The sequence below is a fragment of the Fusarium falciforme genome, chromosome 10 (genome assembly GCF_026873545.1).
Source record: "Fusarium falciforme chromosome 10, complete sequence".
Classification (NCBI taxonomy): Eukaryota; Fungi; Ascomycota; class Sordariomycetes; order Hypocreales; family Nectriaceae; genus Fusarium; species Fusarium falciforme.
This window is the reverse complement of record NC_070553.1, coordinates 3,286,434-3,306,043: the sequence shown is the minus strand read 5'-3', so window position 1 is coordinate 3,306,043 and position 19,610 is coordinate 3,286,434. Positions and strand designations below refer to the sequence as shown.

General features: G+C 50.4%; 8 protein-coding genes across 8 annotated transcripts; 6 read left to right on the top strand and 2 right to left on the bottom strand.

The window, feature by feature from the left end:
* Positions 1-398: 398 nt before the first annotated feature.
* NCS54_01292300 (MFS domain-containing protein) lies at positions 399-2,075 on the top strand (the record flags this gene model as incomplete). Its single annotated transcript, XM_053158145.1, has 5 exons — positions 399-730; positions 786-825; positions 877-1,201; positions 1,254-1,746; positions 1,937-2,075. The coding sequence occupies 5 exons, from the start codon at positions 399-401 to the stop codon at positions 2,073-2,075; spliced, it is 1,329 nt and encodes a 442-aa protein (XP_053014120.1).
* Positions 2,076-2,819: 744 nt separating this feature from the next.
* On the top strand, positions 2,820-3,428 carry NCS54_01292200 (Hypothetical protein; the record flags this gene model as incomplete). Its single annotated transcript, XM_053158144.1, has 1 exon — positions 2,820-3,428. One exon carries the CDS (start codon positions 2,820-2,822, stop codon positions 3,426-3,428), a length of 609 nt encoding a protein of 202 aa, XP_053014119.1.
* Positions 3,429-4,044: 616 nt separating this feature from the next.
* Positions 4,045-5,508, bottom strand: NCS54_01292100 (Hypothetical protein; the record flags this gene model as incomplete). Its single annotated transcript, XM_053158143.1, has 5 exons — positions 4,045-4,307; positions 4,367-4,567; positions 4,620-4,755; positions 4,808-5,146; positions 5,197-5,508. The coding sequence occupies 5 exons, from the start codon at positions 5,506-5,508 to the stop codon at positions 4,045-4,047; spliced, it is 1,251 nt and encodes a 416-aa protein (XP_053014118.1).
* Positions 5,509-7,835: 2,327 nt separating this feature from the next.
* On the bottom strand, positions 7,836-9,000 carry NCS54_01292000 (Hypothetical protein; the record flags this gene model as incomplete). The annotated part of the gene is made up of 3 exons (XM_053158142.1): positions 7,836-8,119; positions 8,180-8,446; positions 8,505-9,000. The coding sequence occupies 3 exons, from the start codon at positions 8,998-9,000 to the stop codon at positions 7,836-7,838; spliced, it is 1,047 nt and encodes a 348-aa protein (XP_053014117.1).
* Positions 9,001-9,507: 507 nt separating this feature from the next.
* Positions 9,508-11,220, top strand: NCS54_01291900 (Hypothetical protein; the record flags this gene model as incomplete). The annotated part of the gene is made up of 5 exons (XM_053158141.1): positions 9,508-9,630; positions 9,681-9,913; positions 9,981-10,249; positions 10,303-10,945; positions 11,025-11,220. The coding sequence occupies 5 exons, from the start codon at positions 9,508-9,510 to the stop codon at positions 11,218-11,220; spliced, it is 1,464 nt and encodes a 487-aa protein (XP_053014116.1).
* Positions 11,221-11,969: 749 nt separating this feature from the next.
* Positions 11,970-14,546, top strand: NCS54_01291800 (Zn(2)-C6 fungal-type domain-containing protein; the record flags this gene model as incomplete). Its single annotated transcript, XM_053158140.1, has 4 exons — positions 11,970-12,222; positions 12,286-12,838; positions 12,904-13,787; positions 13,840-14,546. 4 exons carry the CDS (start codon positions 11,970-11,972, stop codon positions 14,544-14,546), a joined length of 2,397 nt encoding a protein of 798 aa, XP_053014115.1.
* Positions 14,547-15,476: 930 nt separating this feature from the next.
* On the top strand, positions 15,477-16,926 carry NCS54_01291700 (Peptidase-M14 domain-containing protein; the record flags this gene model as incomplete). Its single annotated transcript, XM_053158139.1, has 4 exons — positions 15,477-15,789; positions 15,844-16,115; positions 16,172-16,283; positions 16,331-16,926. 4 exons carry the CDS (start codon positions 15,477-15,479, stop codon positions 16,924-16,926), a joined length of 1,293 nt encoding a protein of 430 aa, XP_053014114.1.
* Positions 16,927-17,680: 754 nt separating this feature from the next.
* NCS54_01291600 (Methylmalonate-semialdehyde dehydrogenase) lies at positions 17,681-19,316 on the top strand (the record flags this gene model as incomplete). Its single annotated transcript, XM_053158138.1, has 2 exons — positions 17,681-18,844; positions 18,900-19,316. Exons 1-2 carry the CDS (start codon positions 17,696-17,698, stop codon positions 19,314-19,316), a joined length of 1,566 nt encoding a protein of 521 aa, XP_053014113.1. The 5' UTR covers positions 17,681-17,695.
* Between the last annotated feature and the right edge of the window lie 294 nt (positions 19,317-19,610).

The window sequence follows — 19,610 nt, the reverse complement described above, 5'->3', positions numbered from 1 at the left end:
CGCCATTAACCCCGGTTGGCTCGATAAACCTCCACAAGCTCCAAGAGATCGCTTAAGATTATGAATGTTTTGTGCTGGCATAAAGGAGAAGCGAGAAAGGAATAGGCTGGCCGACATTTAACCATGGTGAGTGACGAATCACGTTCGACACGGTTGAATCCTCTTTCACTCTGCCTCCGGAGGATTTATCCGTAACGTTGCTTTCGCACTGGGGTTGTAATTTCTCGTACAATCATCGGCGTGAATGCCCTCATTCGTCATCCTAGATCGGCATTGCGTGCTGAATTAGCCCAGGGGCTAGGGCATGAATGAAAAGCAACAAGGCTGCACAAATCAGCCAAGAATGACTGTCGTTCTTCAAATAGCCTTTGCCAAGCTGTCAGGGCAAGCCACAAAACATGGCGACCATGCCGATTGAAAAAGCGCCGCACCATGCACTCACAACTGGCGAATCGGAGAAAACAGCAGCTGAGACCGCTGCGCCCCTCCCAGAACTTGCGCCCACTGACACGCCACGGCAGAAGTGGTACCAATGGTTTTCTCCAAGCGACACTCCGGAGGAGCGGCGGCTGATCATGAAACTCGATGGCCTCATCATGGTATTCGTTTTTCTTGCGTACTGGGCCAAGGTTCTTGATTCCTCTGCGACGAGTGCGGCATATGTGAGTGGGATGAAGGAGGATTTGAAGCTCTATGGCAACGAGTTGAATTACTTGAACACCACCTACATGTAAGACGGTAGTCATCGCTTCCCGACTTCCATCGTGCTTACTGATATCTCCTAGGGTTGGCTTCATCACACTCCAGGTTCCTCTCACGGTTTTGGTATGACTGGCAACACATATGTCTAAATGGCCATTCTAATGCATCTTGTAGATGACGCGCTTCTCGGCCACCTACTTTATCCCTGGTGCAGACCTCATCTGGGGTGTTCTCACTCTTGTGCAATACAAAGTCACCAACGTGCAACAACTATACGTCATTCGGTTCTTTGTGGGTGCTGCAGGCAGCCTCTTCTTTCCTGCGGTTCAGTGGTACCTAGGATGCTGGTATAAGAGATCAGAGCTGAGTCGTCGGGGAGCTCTATTCTTTATTGCCAGCCAAGTCGGGAGTATGAGCTCTGGGTACATTCAGAGCGGCGCTTACTCAAGCTTGAATGGAAGGCATGGCATCGAAGGCTGGCGATGGCTCTACATTATCTGTCGGTTGACCGTCGAGGGTTGGTTTGCGTCTACAAAGCTAACTTCGGGCAGGTTTTGCGTGCACTATCCCAGTCGCCGTCCTGGGCTTTGTCGCACTCCCTAGCCATCCGAACAAGAGCAAACCAGGAATCTTGACAGAACGCGAGATTCAGTTGGCTCGTGAGCGTATGGCCTCGGAGCACAGAGAGCCTCCGAAACCTCTCACTATCCCGGTCATCCGTAACGTCTTGTCTGGGTGGCATTTCTGGGTGCTTGTGTCCTTTGCATTCTTCTTCTCCCAAGCCGACGGCGTCTCAAGTCAGAGTGGACTGGCACTTTGGCTCAAAGCCGAAGGCTACGGCGTGGAGTCGATCAACACTATCACGACGGTTTCGCCGGCCGTTACCATCGTCTCATCTATTATCTGTGGCATTCTTTCTGATGCCTATGACGCCAAAGTTTCACTCATTGCTGGTACTGCGTTCCTCAATATCTTTGCGAGCATCGTCCTTGCGATTTGGCATGTTCCTACTGGGCTGAAGTTCTTTGCCTTCTTCCTTGCAGGGTCCGCAGACGGCATTGCTGCTGTGATTTATGCATGGGCTAATGAAATATGCGCTGGAAACGCCGAGGAGCGTGCCATCGTCATTAGCAGCATGAATACTATTGGGAACACATTCGGAGCCTGGCTGCCATTATTGAAAGTCGTCATCCATACCCCTGCTCGTCTCTAGGACGTTACTAATTTTCACTAGCGTTTGGAAGACAGTCGATGCACCGCGATATCTCATCGGATATAACTGGACTATTGCCCTCGATGTGTGTATGGTGGCCATGTTGTTCGTTTTGAGGTCCTTCTGGAACCGCGAGCGCAAGACTCTGTCGACAGCCTAATTCGATTACTGGGCAGAAATGTGGAATTGGCGACCGAGGGACTTACCGAAACACTTGAGCTGCCTGTGAGTGTAGGGTTGATCCGGAACTGTTGTCTGTCATATGGGTTTGAGGAGGAGTTAGGCGAGTTGAGATTATGTGAGAATCTTGAACGACTCTAGTTATCGCCATTTGAATAGATTGCTCGACATTTGACATAAAAAACTTTGTTCTCATTCATTCCGCACTGAGAAATACCATGAGATGGTATTCTCTACGCCCAGAGTGGAAATATTGCTCATGACCAACTCAAAGATAGTGGCTAGAAGAAAAACCACGCAACGATACGTGTAGGTATTTCGGATTAGTTGACGTCGAACCAAACTGACACAATTCTGATTACTCACTTCACTTATTATTGCTAAGAAGGAAATGCCTCATATGAGCGTTTTATGCATGTCGCCATAATACTCCTGCTATGGCATAGTTACTCGACGTTATTTCCTTGTCCTCACATCGACTAAGACCATTCTCTGTCTAGATGAGAAGAGATCTCATCCCACTGCTTTAACGAAAGGCGTGATTAAGTCCCACATTCCTCAGCTTATTTTGTTCTTATCGCTTGCAGCGACCGACAGGATTGAGTCACTCTGTCACGTGCTATTCGTAAGACGAGAGGGGAAGACATTGCTCACGCACCTCCCTCACTTCTGGAACAACCATACCTCTTTCACATTCCGCCTGAAGCCCGCAACTCACGAAACCATGGAAGCCAGTCTGTTACCAATCAATGAACAGATTTCGCGATTCCGCGAAGCCTTGGAACGCAACAAGACACTCATGACTGTCCTTACACGCGCTGCTTCGATGAAACTCCCCGGGTGGTACCTCGCCGCTGGTGCCCTCACACAGACTGTGTGGAATGTCATGACGAATCGGGACCCTGAAAATGGCATTGACGACTATGACTTGATCTATTTTGATGCATCTGATCTGTCATGGGAAGCCGAGAACACCATCATCAAGGCCGGCGAGAAACTTTTCGCCGACATCCCAGTCGAGGTTGAAATCCGCAATCAAGCTCGAGTGCATCTCTGGTACGAAAAGAAGTTTGGTGCACCATGCCCACAGCACAAGTCCTCCGAGGCTTCAATCAGCACATGGGGCACCAATTCGGCGCTTATTGCCGTCCGGCTGAGGGATGACGGAGAGTGGGACATTTTCGCGCCGTGGGGGTTCTCAGACATGTTCAGCCTCACCGTGCGACCGAACCAGCAGATAATGACGGAGGCAGTATACGAAAAGAAGGTGGCACGCTGGAAAGGGTTTTGGCCAGAGTTGCCTGTCATCCCGTGGAATGATCGCAAGACTTGACTTGGTAAATAATCTTGAATATCTCGCGAAGCATAGAGAAAGAGTTGGCAGTGTACGTATACGAGAATGGCTCAAGACTTGGAATACTTGGAATACTCGGGGGAGCATATTTGGTTTTGCAATGCGATTGAACGCGCTCGAGAGTACGATGGTGGCACCCAACTCTCCACTCTCGCGGGAATGAGAAACACATCCTGTGCTGTGTCTTTGTGCGCAAAAGATAGATTAGCTGGATGGTAGAGAACATGAAAGAAATAGGAGGGCATGATCCGGACTAGAAAAAGAGCGAAGAAACATAATCAAGGTTTTATCACCCTCTTTACTCCCTCGTGACTACTAACCTAGCACCTGGGCGATGAATCATAGATGTTCTCTGAGGTCTAGCAACCCCTAAAAATAGCGCATTATGCTGAGGAGAACTTGCAAAGACTTGAAAAGGATAGATGTGAGAGCGGATCTATTTTCTGGCTAACTATGTACTAATTGTGTCAAGCCAGTTGCTTTTGTCTGACCCAATATCATCTGGAAACTGGTAATTTTCCCAAGATAGAGCAAGCTATCAGAACCCAACTTGCATCTGGAAACACGCCAAGCATCCAACAGCCCTGTCTCAGATTTAAGCACCGTTGCCGTTGTAGGCAACAAGGTTGGGGCTGCCATTGAGAGTACCGGTGATACGGCCGGAAGTGCCGAGAGCCTTGATTCGGTTGGTGACGGCAGCAGGGGTACTGAGGCCCTCGAGAACCTGGAGGTAAAGAGCGAGACCCGCAACGTGGGGAGCAGCCATGGAAGTACCGTCGATGGTGCGAGTGGCAGTATTGGAGCCGATCCAAGCGGACTGAATCGCAACACCAGGAGCGTGGATATCAACACCGGGGCCTATTTTGGTCAAAAGTAAGCATCCATTCGGATAGGAAGACCTCGCAGAAGATACATACCATAGTTGGTGAAGGAAGCAGGGCGCCAGCTGGAGTCAATGGCACCGACGGTCAGCGCGTTGGGAGCGTTGGCTGGAGACTGGCTGGAGACAGGGAGAGGGTTGCCGAAGTCGTCGCCATTGCCGGCAGCAACAACAGAGAGAACACCCGAGTTGTAAGCAGCAGTGATGGCGGAGATCCAAGTCTGCGAAGACTGGCCACCTAATTGGTTATTAGCGTTGATGTCAATTATCATGAGAAGGGATAGACATACCGAGAGACAGGTTAATTACGGAGCGACCCTGGCGGCTCTTGGAGGTGATGTCGTTCACAGCCCAGTTGAAGCCAGACAGAATGGTGGAGGTGGATCCCTGGTTGCCCTGGAAGACCTTGACGGAGATGATGTTGGCCTAAGGAAAGTGTTAATTATGCAACTATATATGGGATGCAGGGTTAACTGACCTGCTTGGCAACACCATAGGTGGAGCCGGCGATAGTACCAGCGACGTGAGTGCCGTGACCAAGGGTATCAGTGTGAGCGCCAGAGAAGGCGTTGAAACCAAGAGAGGCGCGGCTGCCGAACTGGGAGTGTCCAACCTGGACACCACTGTCCACAACATAGGCATAAGAGCCAGAGCCAGCAGAGGTGTCATAGATGTAGCTGGTAGAGCCGGAGGTGCGGTGAGAGATCGTACCAAGACCCCAGGTGGCACCAGTCTGAGTGGTAAGAGCACGGTCAGACAGCTCACTGGACTCTTCGACCCAGAGATAGGCTTCATAGTCCGGCTCAACAAAGGCAACCTGATTTTGTTAGCTTGAGATGATGATGTCATGCGTAGTTATGAGATTACCTCAGGGCTGTTCTTGATCTCTTCAATGGTCGCGTCGTCAAACTCGCCAGCATAGGCGTTCCAGTTGCTGATGTTGTAGGTCTCCTCAACACCGGCAGTGTCACGCTTGGACAGGCTGCGGCGGTGGACATCTCCAACCCAGTCAAGATGAGCAGAGATCTTGCTGTCGGAAGCCTCGGGCTTGAGAGTGATGATGTACTTGTTGGGGATAGCGGCGGCTTCCTGGCGTCTAACTGGACCGTCAACAGGTGCAGCTAGGGCAGCGGGGAGCAGGGCTCCGAGGAAGAGCGCGAGACGACGAAAGCTAGCCATGATGAAGATTGAAGAGCAGAGAGGATGATGATGCGATGGACTGAGAGCCTGGAGAGGATTGAATCAAAGAAACTGGGTGTTTACCAACATATTTATACTTGATAATCCAACCTTCTTGGCATCTTGAGGAACGTCGTAAGACTAAATTCATCCGTATCTTGAGCAATATCTTGCGTGATGCTGCAATAGCCTTGCAACTTGTTATCCTGCTTCACTCAGCTTCCTAAACGGTGTATGGCCGGCATATCCAAGTAGGGAAGGTAATAGTGCAGCATAGAATCATCACAGTAGTAGATGCCAAGAGATGATGAAATCGTGCCCGGCGTTCCATCCTGTTACATAGGTCTAATCCATGAAGAATGCCGGGGCCTTTTCCGAGTCACATTTTCTCGGCTGAATGTCCCTTTCCACCAGTCACGGCTTATCAAATCGCTGGTCACGGGGAACGAATAGTAAATCAAGAAAAGAAAGGCAAAGGAAAAAGTTCCTTTGTCGGCGGACTCCTCCGCCACTACAGGGAAAATGCCCTTAATGCCTATGTTAATGCTAAAGCCCCGCGAGTCAAAGTCAAAGGCCAAGCGATATGGTTCCTTTCCGTCCATATTAAGCTCCTTCTCGTTTTGACTAGCGAACACGGGAAGCCCCGCCCCTGGGCCCTTTTGTTCACGCCTAGAACGGAGGATTACTCGCAAGGGGAAAAGCCGCCGATCACCTCAACGGGAGGGTCCCATTGTGGGAAAAGCCATTGTCGATCTGGCAAGTGGGTGATCAGTCGCATGATTGCCGAAAGATTTCACCTACCGATTAGTTGATCTAATAAAGAACACCTATCTCGAGCGTTATCGCGTGCTTCGGGCGCATTGTCCATATCGGGGCTGCGCACTATACTTGGGTATCCTTGCTGGAGCCAATTCACATGCAAGGCGGTTTAAACTTCCACCGGGTTTCGGTTTCTAGGAGGCATACGAGTTGGCCTGCCGTCTTGGGTCACGTCGACGTCGGCTATTGCAAGCAGCTATCCCTTGACCCGTAAATCTTGGTGCCGAGCTGAATACTGCCAAGGGATGCCATGACACCGGCGCTTAAGCTATTGGGTAGCTCTGGCGCTAGGCTTACAAATACTACGTAGAACCTTGATGTCTGCCACATTCTCATGGTTGATGACCCCCCGCGCCATTGCTTGGAAGAAAGGGGGCTGCGGAGGTCCCCTCAGTCGCCATCTGTTGTTCGTCTTCCGTCTTCCAAACTCGCTTGCTAATGTCGATCCGGGAAACAAAGAAAAATAGCCATCAATCAAGTATGGATTACAATTGCGTTGGTTGAAATGACGAGCAATGAATTAAGAAGGTATGAGCTGGAACGGGGACTGGGACCCGTAGGTACGGTGCTCGAAGTGCCTCCTGGCATTGTTCATTCTGCCAACTCTGTTCAGCTTTGTTGCTGAGTTATTGTTTTTGTAAATTTCTTTGTGTGTTGGATTAACATTAGTGATGAAGTTCTTCGGAAGATTAAATATACTACCACAACGGCACAGTCGTGCCTTCCGGATTCGCAGACTGCATGACGTGCTCTTACCCTACCCAGAGACCTACATACTAACCTTAAATTTAAAGTGAAAACGGCGGGCGTCATCAGCACGTGCGTAGTCCAGAACAGGAAAAGACTCGCAAAAGGTAAAACTATAACTTAACCTAGATGAAAGAATACACGTCTTGCTGATACGCAGGCAGCGCAGCTCCCCTGCGGTCGGTTCAGTTCTATACCACGTTCCAATTTGATAATTGAGATTATCAGCTGGACTAACTTTGTAGTAGATTAAGTTGACCCTTTCGACTGGTATAACTCTATTTGCTGGTGTTGCGTCTGGCACTTCCTCTACTAGGAAAAAGTGAATGTTTTTCTTGTGCCGAGTCCACCACCATTCTCAAAGCTTAAGATTGTATTATTATTTCTTGTAGCAATCAAATGTATACTATTTCTTGCCGGCCAGTAAATCGTATCAGTCGCAAGTGTTCATCTGGTCCTAAGACGCAAAGGCGAGCTTCATAATCATCGCTATGCACTGTACAGCCAAGTGTTCATCTGACTTCGATGATCCGCTTAATCTTCATGCCTGGAATACATTTAAATTGATTATCAAAATTCAGGAGAAGAGTAACAAGCTACCGAGTGGTACGCATGGTAGCCGTAAAGGGCATATCTCAACCTATCAATCCAGCAGTTGAAGTGATTTGTGTATTCTTTTTTTTTTTTTTACCCTATTGCCTCTCATCCGAAGGATCACATGCCTTCTAAGTGTCTAACTAGATATGTAGACTTCTGTGCAATCAAGCACTACCGTTCGCAGGGTCGTTGACCAAACCATCCTCCTTGAACTTGTATCTGTCCTCCAAATCCCAGTACTTGTTGAAGCCGACACCTTCACAGACCTCGCTATAGGAAAGAATCAATGGCGGCTTTCCGACAGTCATACTCTTCTTCAGCTCCTCCAATGTTTCGCGAATACTCTTGAGCTTCGCAGCAACGAGCGTCCAGGGGTAAGCGACAGCGCAGAAACCCAGCTCAGCAAGATCCTTTGCTGACAGATTCTCGGTCTTGCCACCCTCAATGACTGGAAGTTTTAAGTCAGCTGTCAGAGATTATTTTGGAAGTTATGCAGATAGCCACTCACTGTTCGCAAAGGTAGGAATGCCAACTTCCTCGACGCAACGACGCATAGATTCGCGATCAGGAAGGGCTTCGACGAACACGGCATCAACGCCGATCCGCTTGAACTCCTTGGCACGGCTGAGAGCCTCCTCCCACCCATGAATCAAGGCATCTGTTCGGGCAAGAACAAAGATATCCCTGCCTTGGTCACGGGCGTCGCAAGCTGCTTGAATGCGAGCATATGCCTCACCTCGAGACACAACAGACTTTCCCTTGGTGTGGCCGCAGCCTGTGAAAATTAGCTTCGGGTGGCTAAATTGGAGCTAAAAACAGTATTGAGCACTTACGCTTCGGCCACGTTTGATCCTCAATCATAACTCCAGCGGCGCCGGCAAGAGCGTAGCTCTCCACTGTCCTCTTGACGTTGAGAGGGCTGCCGTAACCGGTGTCTCCATCGGCCATAACAGGAACGGAAACCTGTCGGACAGCCTCTTGGATCTTGTCGCACATCTCCGCCATCGCAATGTAGCCAGTGTCAGGAAGACCGTAGGCACTCGACACGGGATATCCAGCGAGGAACACCATTGGGAAACCTGCCTCTTCGACTAGGCGCGAGGAGAGACCATCGTAACTGCAGCAGTGGGCAAGAATTTTGGTCGGATCCCGGTGGGCCTCAAGCATCATGGTGCGAAGGGCCGATGCCTGGATCGACGGAATCTTACCTCGGACATTCTTCAATGTACCAGACACATCTTCAATTTGGCCGGGCTTGCCAGACTTCTCTAGAGTTGGAGCGGAGAACTGGAAGGGATAAGGGGTAGTGTTGACGATGGACTTGGACATTGTGGCTTTGAGTGATGATTGAGGTCAATTGATGAAGTGATGTTGAGCTGGATGATGATAAGAAACCTGGAAATGATGTCAAAGAACAGGTTATATACCTGGGGCTCGATCGAACCTGCAAAGGTACCACCTCCGTAATGCTTCGGATAACGATGGAGCTCTCGGATAGTACTGGAAAGTGCCGGATACCGACGCGCTCGGGAATGGCGCCGCCGCTCGGAGATGCGGAGCCATCCTCCCTGAAGATCCTGGGGTATGCGGGGTCCCCGCGTTTAGCAAGGATGGACCGAGATGAGATCAAAGGGGCTTGGGCCACGAACCATCCTCGGAGAGTGACGGCATCTATCAGCAGTTAGATCGAAACACCTAAACATATCACTCGGCCTGATATCTACTAAAACCCGTCCTGGTCCTTCGCACTATCCATCTTGCAATCCCGTCATCATCAAGTCTGAACATCTCTTCTTCATTTCACGTTGCTGCTGCCTCAAGCAGTCCACCACTACAATGGACCAGTCATCTGTGGACCGAAAGATGTCCCTGAACGCGGAGGAGCTCGAACATGGAGTACGCGAAGAGCAGCCCCATGTTGAAGTTCCCGAAGAAGCGAACGCGAGAATTCGGCGAACGGTATGTAACAAAGATGCACTTGGACAACAATCTACTAACTATCTGCGTAGTTCGATCGCCGCCTCCTTCCCATCGTTTGTTGCCTTTACGTCTTGTCCTATCTCGATCGAGGAAATATCGGAAATGCCAAAGCCGCTGGTGCCAAGGAGGATCTCGGACTCAGTGACTCGGATTGGTCCTGGGTTCTCAACGCGTTTTACATTTGCTATGTCGCGTTCGAATGGACAAACTTGTTCTGGAAGATCTTGCCCGCCAGCAAATACGTTGCTGTACTTTGCGTTCTGTGAGTAAAACTCCTTATTCAGTCTAGCACCCAGCAAGACTTCTGACACTGACTATTCACCTCCCAGCTGGGGAACTGCTGCAATGTGCTCTGGTGCTTCTCAGAACCTTGGTGGCCTCATTGCTACTCGTGCCCTCCTTGGCATCTTTGAGGCAGCATTTGGTGCCGGTGCCCCTTATTTCCTGTCATTGTTCTATAAGCGCAAGGAACTTGGTTTTCGCGTTTCCCTGCTTCTGGGAATGTCACCTTTGGCCAACTGCTTTGCATCTGCTTTGGCCTATGGAATTACCCACATCAAGGGCTCCTTGGAGCCTTGGAGGTACCTTTTCATTATTGGTATGTCCACAATCACCTCACTCTAGACTGCATGGCTAACTCACACATTACAGAGGGTGCACCTACAGTCCTCTTTTCCTTGGTCACCTGGTTCTTCCTGGCAGACTCTCCCGCCAAGGCAAAATACCTGTCCGAGCAGGATGCCACATATGCCGTCGAACGTCTCCAAGTTCGAGATCGAACGAAGAAGACTCAGGTTCGCTGGGACCAGATTTTCGCTGGTCTGACCGACTATCAGAACTATGTCCACACCATGATCCATTTCTGCTGTAACTACTCTTTTGCGGGTCTTTCCAACTTTCTTCCTACCATTGTTCGCGACATGGGGTACTCTTCCGTTACGGCGCAGGGCCTTACAGCACCCCCTTATTTCTTGGCCTTCCTTTGCTGCGTTGCCGCTGCTTTTGTTAGCGACAAATTTGGAAAGAGAGGGTTCATTGTGAGCGGGAGTTCCATCGTTGGCTTCGCTGGTTATCTCATCCTGGTCCTTGTTCAGGACCAGTCGAAGAAAGCTGCTCGCTACGCTGGCGTCTTTCTTGCCTCCTGCGGAGTGTTCCCTGCTCTTTGCATCAATATCACCTGGCTGCTAAACAACCAAGGCGGCGACTCAAAGAAGGGAGCTGGGCTTGCAATCTTGGCCACATTTGGCCAATGCTCTTCTTTTGTCAGCAGTGTTGTTTTCCCTAGCACTGATGGGTAAGTCTCCCTCATCTCTGAATGACATGGTACTAGTCTTGTCTAGAATACGTTACTAACGATGCTGTGCCATTTTTAGGCCTCTCTACACTCGTGGCACGGCGATCGGCTGCGGTCTCACTGGCCTCATCAGTATCTTGGCCCTTGGCCTGCACTTTGCTTTGGAGCGCGAGAACAACAGACGTGATCGCGAGTATGGACCTGTCGATGCGACTGTTTCTGTTGATGTGACGGAGCTTGGCGACAAGAACAAGAACTTCCGCTACCTGACTTAGGTGCAAGCAGAGACGCCTGATTAGTCTGGAAGACGCAGTCTGGCACTTTTTGGGTATTATACTTCTTAGGTAGTTTGGAATTAGTTCCTTGCTGTACACCTGTGGGTTTATGTGTTCGATAAGGTAGTCTGTTATACAGGAAGATAATTCGCTGTACCTCTTAAGCAATGTGTGTGCCGCGTTCTGTGACGTACGTCTTCCCCATCCCCGAGTGTCTTTTTGTCGCAATACCGAGACTATGCTCCGTACTGCAATTCCATCTCCGTTTTGGCCTCTGGCATTGCATTCACGTACTGTATCATGCTTGTAGACTATCCGAACTCCGGGCCTGTGTAGGCTGGCAGGTGGGTTGAAAAAACTCCGCCGGTACTGGCACCAAAATTGTATGGGGAGAGCGGCGGTGATTTCTTCAACCCACCTGGCTGGCCGTGCTAAGAGCCAAGCCTAACCCCAGAGCATCTCCACACACACACCTGCTCTACCCCGCACGAACAAACGCTAATCTGAAGAGACGCCAGAGATCCAGCCACTCAGGTTTGCGGTCTTAAGTCAGTTTTGATCATCGCGGCGCTAGCTCAAAGCTGGTGCTCGGCAGAGTTTCGCTTGGGGGCGATACACGTCACGGTGAGAAGCATTTAAGTCCGTCACCATCCGCCACTTTCCGATTCTTGACCGGCCGAGGTCTCATCCAAGCGACTCCCTTGCAACTCTCTACTCAGATCAGGACATGCCTATTCCCTCCGCTTTGAATGGATAACGACGCCCAACCCCAGCCCACTTTGCCTCGCGCCGATGGGCCCACTCGCGGACGGCGCGTACGGGACTTCCGACGGGGCTATCAGGCATGCGAACTATGCCGAAGGAAGAAGATCCGCTGCGTTGTTGATACGCCCGGCGCCTCCTGCTTGAGGTGTCAACGAGAGCTGAAGGAATGCATCTTCAGCCACGAACGTTCACATCGAAAAAGGGACGTGGCCGGTAGGAGAGGTTCATCAAAAGAGGGTATGCCGAACATGCCCATGAATCGCTATCGGTCAAGCACATGGAGGACTGACATTTAGATAGAAGGCAGCTCTACACGCGAGAGCACATCACCTGCTCGGGCGTCAACTTTCCCTCGCGAGGAGCCTGATACATACACCGAGGAGCCCTCGCAGCTCCTAAACGATACCACCGATGTTGTCCTTCCCACACAAGATTACCAAGATCTTCCATTAGCAGTGGGCAACATCCTGGCCCAAGACCTCCCTCAATCACGTCAAGAGGGCACCGGCACCTCTCCCTCTCTTGGCTCGACGGGGCCCACCGGAGACCTCACTGACAGTGTTATGAGAACATTGGTCTCCAATGGCAAAGACGCTCTCCGGCTATTGTTTCAAGCTGCCATCGAACATGTCAAACAAGACGGAACAACACCCAGCAATCCGCCTTCGGTTTCACAACACCCGCTGCACCCAGGAGCCGAGATAGTGACTCCTCAAACAACTGTATCTATGAGAACTTCGAGACCAATCTACCTGTCACCCGCATCCCCCGATGCATTGACAGTTTGGCGAGCTTTCCGGTTCGTCAAGATGGGATGGTTCACAGCTGAAGAAGCAGTCACCTACATGGAATTGTAAGTTGCAACTGCATGCCGACGGATATGTTGCTAACCATGGTGGTCCATGTCCCTCTCAACAGATTTCAGCACAACCTGGCACCCCTCTCCTTAGTATCCAAGGGACTTGACTTGAGTCAAGACAAGCACTACAAGATCATCACACAAGAACCTCTTCTCTGTTGCGTGATCCTCATGATTTCTTCTAGATATCACATCCTACAGGGCGCTAGTGGCATTACTCGGAGTACTCTCGTGCACCACCGGCTATGGGAGCACTGTCAGCACCTTGTGATGAGGATCATCTTTGGGCAAGAAAAGCGATCCAAAGCCAAGACAAGGACGAGAGGATCAATCGATGCTCTGCTACTAATTATTGAATGGCACCCGCAAGCAATACACTTACCACCTGCTGCAGATGGCTGGGACTCTTCCCTTCTCCTCTCATTTCCGGATCCTCGAGATGATCAGTTCGGGAATCAAGCAGATGCCACTGATGACAACGACGCTCTATGGCTTCGTGACGTTATACTACCTGCAAAGACCTCAGACCGTATGTCTTGGATGCTTCTGGGATGCGCACAATCCCTGGCCCTTGAGTTGGGGGTTTGCGACACGAGCGACTCAGGATCCATCCAGCCTCCAGGCCTTCAAGCCCAACAGACACGTCTGCGCGACCTTCTTTACATCTTTTTGGAACAACAGTCTAGTAGACTAGGGTGTCCTTCCATGATGCCTACCTCTATCTCCCGATTCATGTCGGAGCGCTCACAGGGCGGGCAAGATGACTCGGCCAGCGTCAATGCCTGGCTCAACCTTACCAGCCTCACAAGAACTATCATCGACGTACTCTGCCCATCAGCAACGGCCATTCGCGAGATCTTGAGCAGTGGCAGATACGTAAACATCATCAAGCACTTCCAGCAACAGTTGGCGACGTGGAAAGCAACTCACCTTTGTCGAGAAAGTATGTATTCCCTTCTCTGTCTCGTCAAACCTGCTGACTTTTGATCGTCTAGACCTGTCAGCACATGCCTACGAAGACCTCTCGATCGAGTTCAACTATCTCCGTGCCTTCATGAACTCACTGGGGATCCAAGCCGTCGTTGATCGTGTCCTCGGCGGGAGACCTCCCAATTCCATCAATACCGACATCTTTCAATCTTCTATCACAGCGACCGACTATTCCTTCATCAGGGAGGTGATTGATGGCTCATGCCAGGCTCTTGAGTCGATCAACAGGCTTTCCGAGGCTGGTACGCTCCGATACTGCCCTGTCAGAGTGTTTCTACGCATAATTATGGCTTCCATCTTTTTATTGAAAGCTCTTAGTCTGGGAAGCCGCACTACGGACCTGGAGGCTTCTTTGAACGTCTTGGAGAGGAGTATCGAGGCACTAAAAGCAAGTAACCTGGACGAGATGCACCTCGCTTCTCGCTACGGAGAGTTACTGGAGATGCACCTGGAGAAATTTAGGCAGGGAATGGTCCCAACATCTATTCCAAGAGGCATTCCTCTGGTTGATGAGAGCACTCAGTGGGCTTTCGACAGTGGTGTTCCGCAAGGAGAGAGTTTGGGGGACGTGCCAATGGCAGCTGTCGACGACTGGTTGGCGCTTCCTTTTGATCCAAGCATTGCGCCATTTGGGTTTTCTAACGATACAAATGAATTTGCCGAACAGGAGGACAGGTCTTGGGATTTTCTATGGAGTTTGCCAAATGTGTGATTCCAGGCTCGGTCGAATTGCTCAGCCATTCACTGCTTCTGTATTCTAATATTGTCACGCAACGAAAAGTTTGGACCACCTTGTGTAGATAACTATTACGCCAAATGAATGAAAGACGTTCAGTCGGGTGACTGACAAATTACATCATCTGCTTCTCTCAACTGATGGCATCAACTGGTCCACGCTCGGCATAATAGCGGGCCACAGCAGCGTACGACTGGGTGAAGATTTCACAACAGTCATGAATTGTGACACAAGTCAAACTGTCAGTTATGCCTGTGAATAGTAAGCGACGAGTACGAGGATAATAGAAGTGACTGATGCTCTGCTTGGTCGAGCAGAGGAGAGTCATCATCAACAATCACGAAAGTGACTCTTCAGTAAGCTATGAGCCATCGGGCTGATGCATGACTCCTGAGTAGTAGCCGGCACATTTCATTAAGATATCCCCGGAGTGTTGAAAGTCAAATAACCAGGGCCTTGGTGCCTTTGGAGAGTAGCTCTTTTCCACGCCAGCACGCTGGACCTGTACATGGCTTGGCAGTTATAGGGGAACATTAAACCACAACCAACATAATAACTCCATCGTGAATCAGATATGAGTCAAGGTATGAAGCTCGCCATGTTAATCACGACCTATATAAATCGGGTGTTGAGTCACGTTTGATCTGGATGAAACGCTCATCGAACAAACTTGCTCATGGCGGGGAATAAGAGACCCCGTTGCTCATGAATTGTTCCGCGGGTTGGAATGGCAGTGATTGAGTATCGCATCCACAATATATATAATATCCTCATGTGGAGGGGTCAGAACACAGGTCACCAAACCCGATCAGGCACACCTATCCCAAGCGCCGACGAGCTGTTGATATCGATTGGCAGACACCCACCTATACCACCTGCTTCCAACCCCCGAGAGCTCACATCGAAATGAAGGCGAGATTCCACATTCTCCTCCTTTCTTGGATTTTCACCCTCGTCGTAGCCGAACGTGTTTCGTACGGTGGGTACAAAGCCTTTCGCGTCACAGCTGCCAAGAATATCGAGCAAATCAGAGATCAGCTATCGTCCTTCGGCTCTGTCTCTCTAGGGTGCGAGAAAGGCCATTCTAACCACCTAGATATTGCTATCCCTCCTCAAAGTATCTCCGATTTTGAGGCCCTGGGCCTTCAGGTGACAGTAATCAGTGACGATCTGGGCGCTGACTTTGCCATTGAAGGCGCCTTTGAGCCTTATATCAGCAGTACGTCAATTCACATGCTCGAAATGACCAAATACTAATTCTGGACAATCATAGAGAATCGTGCGTCATTCAAGTCGGGAGAACTCATGGCTCCCCTGCCTGACCTGTCATGGTTCAACACCTACCACAACTATACGCATCACCGTGGATTCTTCGAGGACCTCCATGCTGCAATCCCTACCAACTCGGAAATATTCGTCACCGGCAAATCGTACCAGGGCCGAGATATCTACGGTATTCACTTCTGGGGCAAAGGTGGCAAGGGGATGAAGCCCGCCATCTACTTCCACGCCACAGTCCATGCGCGCGAGTGGATTGCAGCTCCCGTAAGTGAAGACATTTTGGCTACCATTTCTGTATTGGCTGATCAACAATGATATAGGTCCAAGAATACCTTGCATGGCAGCTTATTAGTGGTTATCTGAGTGACTATGACATTAGGGAAATTGTCGACAAATACGACTTCTACATGATTCCTTTTGTCAACCCCGACGGTGAGTTTACAACCAACTGGGCGTCACATGTGCTAACCCAAACTCAGGGTTTGTCTACACCCAGTCCAAAGATCGTCTGTGGAGGAAGAACCGTCAGCCTCGCAAGGGAACCTCTTGTGTGGGAACAGACGGAAACCGGAACTGGCCTTACAAGTGGGAAGTTGAGGGCGGTGCCTCCACCGAGCCATGCTCAGAGATCTACAAGGGCAAAGCACCAGGAGATACGCCTGAGATCAAAGCCATCGTCGATTTCACCAAGAACCTAACCCAGTCAAACGACATCAAGCTTTTTGTCGATTTCCACAGTTATGGTCAGTATATCCTCCTGCCGTACGGCTACGATTGTGATGCTGTGGCCGGGAACAACAAGACACAGATGAAGCTGGCTGGCGAGATGGCGCACCGTATCTTCAAGGTCAACGGCACACAGTACACCTACGGCCCAAGTTGCTCCACGCTGTATCCGAGCACCGGTACCTCGCCTGATTACATGGCGGGCAAGGCCGGTGCAGAGTTTACATGGACGATCGAGCTTCGACCAGGTTGGAATGGGGCCAGTGGATTTGTTCTGCCTCCGCAGGAAATCCAGTCCACTGCCCAGGAAGTGTGGGAAGGGATCAAGTACGTCTTGGAAACGATGTGAATCAGCTCCATGGCGTCGTCATGCACCTTGTTGACGTAGAGGTGTGTTTAACCCGTAAGTCGAGTCTAGATGGACAGTAGTATAGTTTAGAGAGATATTGAATCAGTACTTGGGGCTATTGAATGAGGGCCGAATTGGGGAATCAGGGCAGCTGGTCAAGGAACATCGTCATTTTGCCAATTATTGTGAGTTCGCATTCATGATGAAGGTGAAGGCATTCGCTGATAGGGATGGCCATAAAATTGCGGTGCACAGAACTGTGAGGATGTACTTTAGGAATGTTGAGAGGCGAGCCAAGAAGCTACAGTTGCCCCTCCCTTTAGCTGCCTCATTCATTCCCGTTGGCGGTTTCGGCATTTGATCGATCTGCAGTTCGGCTTTGCCACTTCGAGATGGATAAGATGGGTACATGCCATGATTCGTCACGAAAGACCAAACGTAGATATCCTGAAATCTTCCTGCCTAAACAGAACATAGGGGCTCTTATCTTGACGCGTTGAACCCACTGTCCACTATCTTCCTCCGATAATCTCATCCCCAAGTCGCTCGCCGGCGGCCGGATATCGGCCCCGCTCCATACACTTGTCACACGGACAGTCGCTTTGAGCAAGGATGCGGGGTAGTGAGACAGTCGGAGCCCACCGCTCGGAGTCCACCGCCTCTTTGTCACATCAGGAAGGTTTCCGCTACTCCGTACAGCGCGGCTCTTGATTGAACTCTGTTCTTGACAACCTTCATCCTACAACGTATTACATTTTCTGCTAAAACTATGGCTCAGTCCAACTCTATTTTCAAGTCCTTTGCGTATCCTGGCAATCACGAGAAGCTCGCCAGCTTACCACCAACACAAAACTTCATTGATAATCAGCTCGTGGCCTCCAACGCGACGCAATGGATCGACGTGCACGATCCTGCAACAAACGAACTCCTGACTCGAGTCCCTGAGAGCACCAACGATGAGTTGAAGGAGGCGGTCCGGTCTGCGAAGGCCGCATTTCCTGGCTGGAAGAAGACCAGCATTATCAAGAGACAACAGATCATGTTTCGACTCACCCACTTGGTCCGGAAGCACATGGATGACCTTGCCACCAGCATTGTGACGGAGCAAGGAAAGACGTTTGCTGATGCGAAAGGCGATGTTCTGCGCGGTCTTCAGGTGTGCGAAACAGCCTGTGGGATCACCACGCAGCTGACAGGCGAAGTGCTGGAGGTGGCAAAGGACATGGAGACTCGCTCTTACCGTCAGCCATTGGGAGTTGTGGCAGCCATCTGCCCATTCAACTTTCCTGCCATGATTCCTTTGTGGAGTTTGCCGATTGCCACCGTCACTGGAAACTGCATCATCGTTAAGCCCTCTGAGCGTGACCCAGGGGCTGCCATGATGATTGCAGAGCTTTGCAGAGAAGCCGGCTTCCCGCCTGGTGTGGTCAATGTCATCCACGGTGCCAAGGATGCAGTCAATTTCCTTCTTGATGAGCCTGAGATCCAGGCCATCTCCTTTGTCGGCTCCAACAAGGCCGGTGAATACATCTATCAGAGGGGAAACGCCAACGGCAAGCGTGTGCAAGCCAACTTGGGCGCTAAAAACCATGCTCTTCTAAGCCCTGACGCCAACAAGGATCATGCTCTCGACGCCATCGCAGGAGCTGCTTTTGGAGCTGCTGGGCAGCGATGCATGGCCTTGAGCGTGTTGGTCATGCTTGGAGATGCCAAGGAATGGTTGCCAGATCTTGTCAACAAAGCCAAGACCTACGTCGCCGGAAGTGGATTTGACCCTAAGTCTGACTTTGGCCCTGTGATCACTCCCCAAAGCCGAGAGCGATGCGAGGCTCTCATCACAAGTGCAGAAAAGGAAGGGGCAAGAATCGTCTTAGATGGACGTGGATATAAGCCTGAGGGCTTCCCCAACGGCAACTGGGTAAGTCTTGATGATAGACGAGTATGACAGCAGCACACTAACCCACTCAATTCAGGTCGGACCAACTATTATTGCTGGCGTTCGTCCGGATATGGAGTGCTATAAGGAAGAGATCTTTGGCCCTGTCCTGCTGTGCATGGAAGAGGCAAGTCTCCAAGACGGCATTTCCTTGATCAATTCCAACGCCTGGGGCAACGGAGCTGTCATCTTCACCAACTCTGGTGCAAAGGCCTCCTTGTTCCAACAGGAGATTGATGCTGGCCAGGTTGGAATCAACGTGCCGATTCCTGTGCCGCTCCCTATGTTTTCCTTCACTGGAAACAAGCGAAGTGTTGCCGGAACTGGTCTTGCCAACTTTTATGGCAAGGATGGATTGAGGTTTTACACTCAGTGGAAGACTGTCACTTCACTATGGCGATCGGAGGAAGCGAGTACCGGAGAGAAGTTCACAACCATCACCGCAGCGGAATAAGTGTTAGAGGTACACTAGTATGTATCAATGACGATCAAGGCTAGTAATTGATGGTATCCAAGATAACAATGACTCACAAGTTGTGTAGAAGTGGGCAAACAACACACGCCAGTCTTTCAATCACCTGTTTTCCTCTTCTCGTTGACAATAATGACACTTTGTATTCAACAAAGGGCACTAATAATAGTAATAGAAATACGTTTGTCAATGCAGAACAATATTGATGGCGAACGCCATGAGACGTGAACAGGTACGTGTTTGGCAGCAAAAGAACAAAGCATCCGTTTGCTCCTG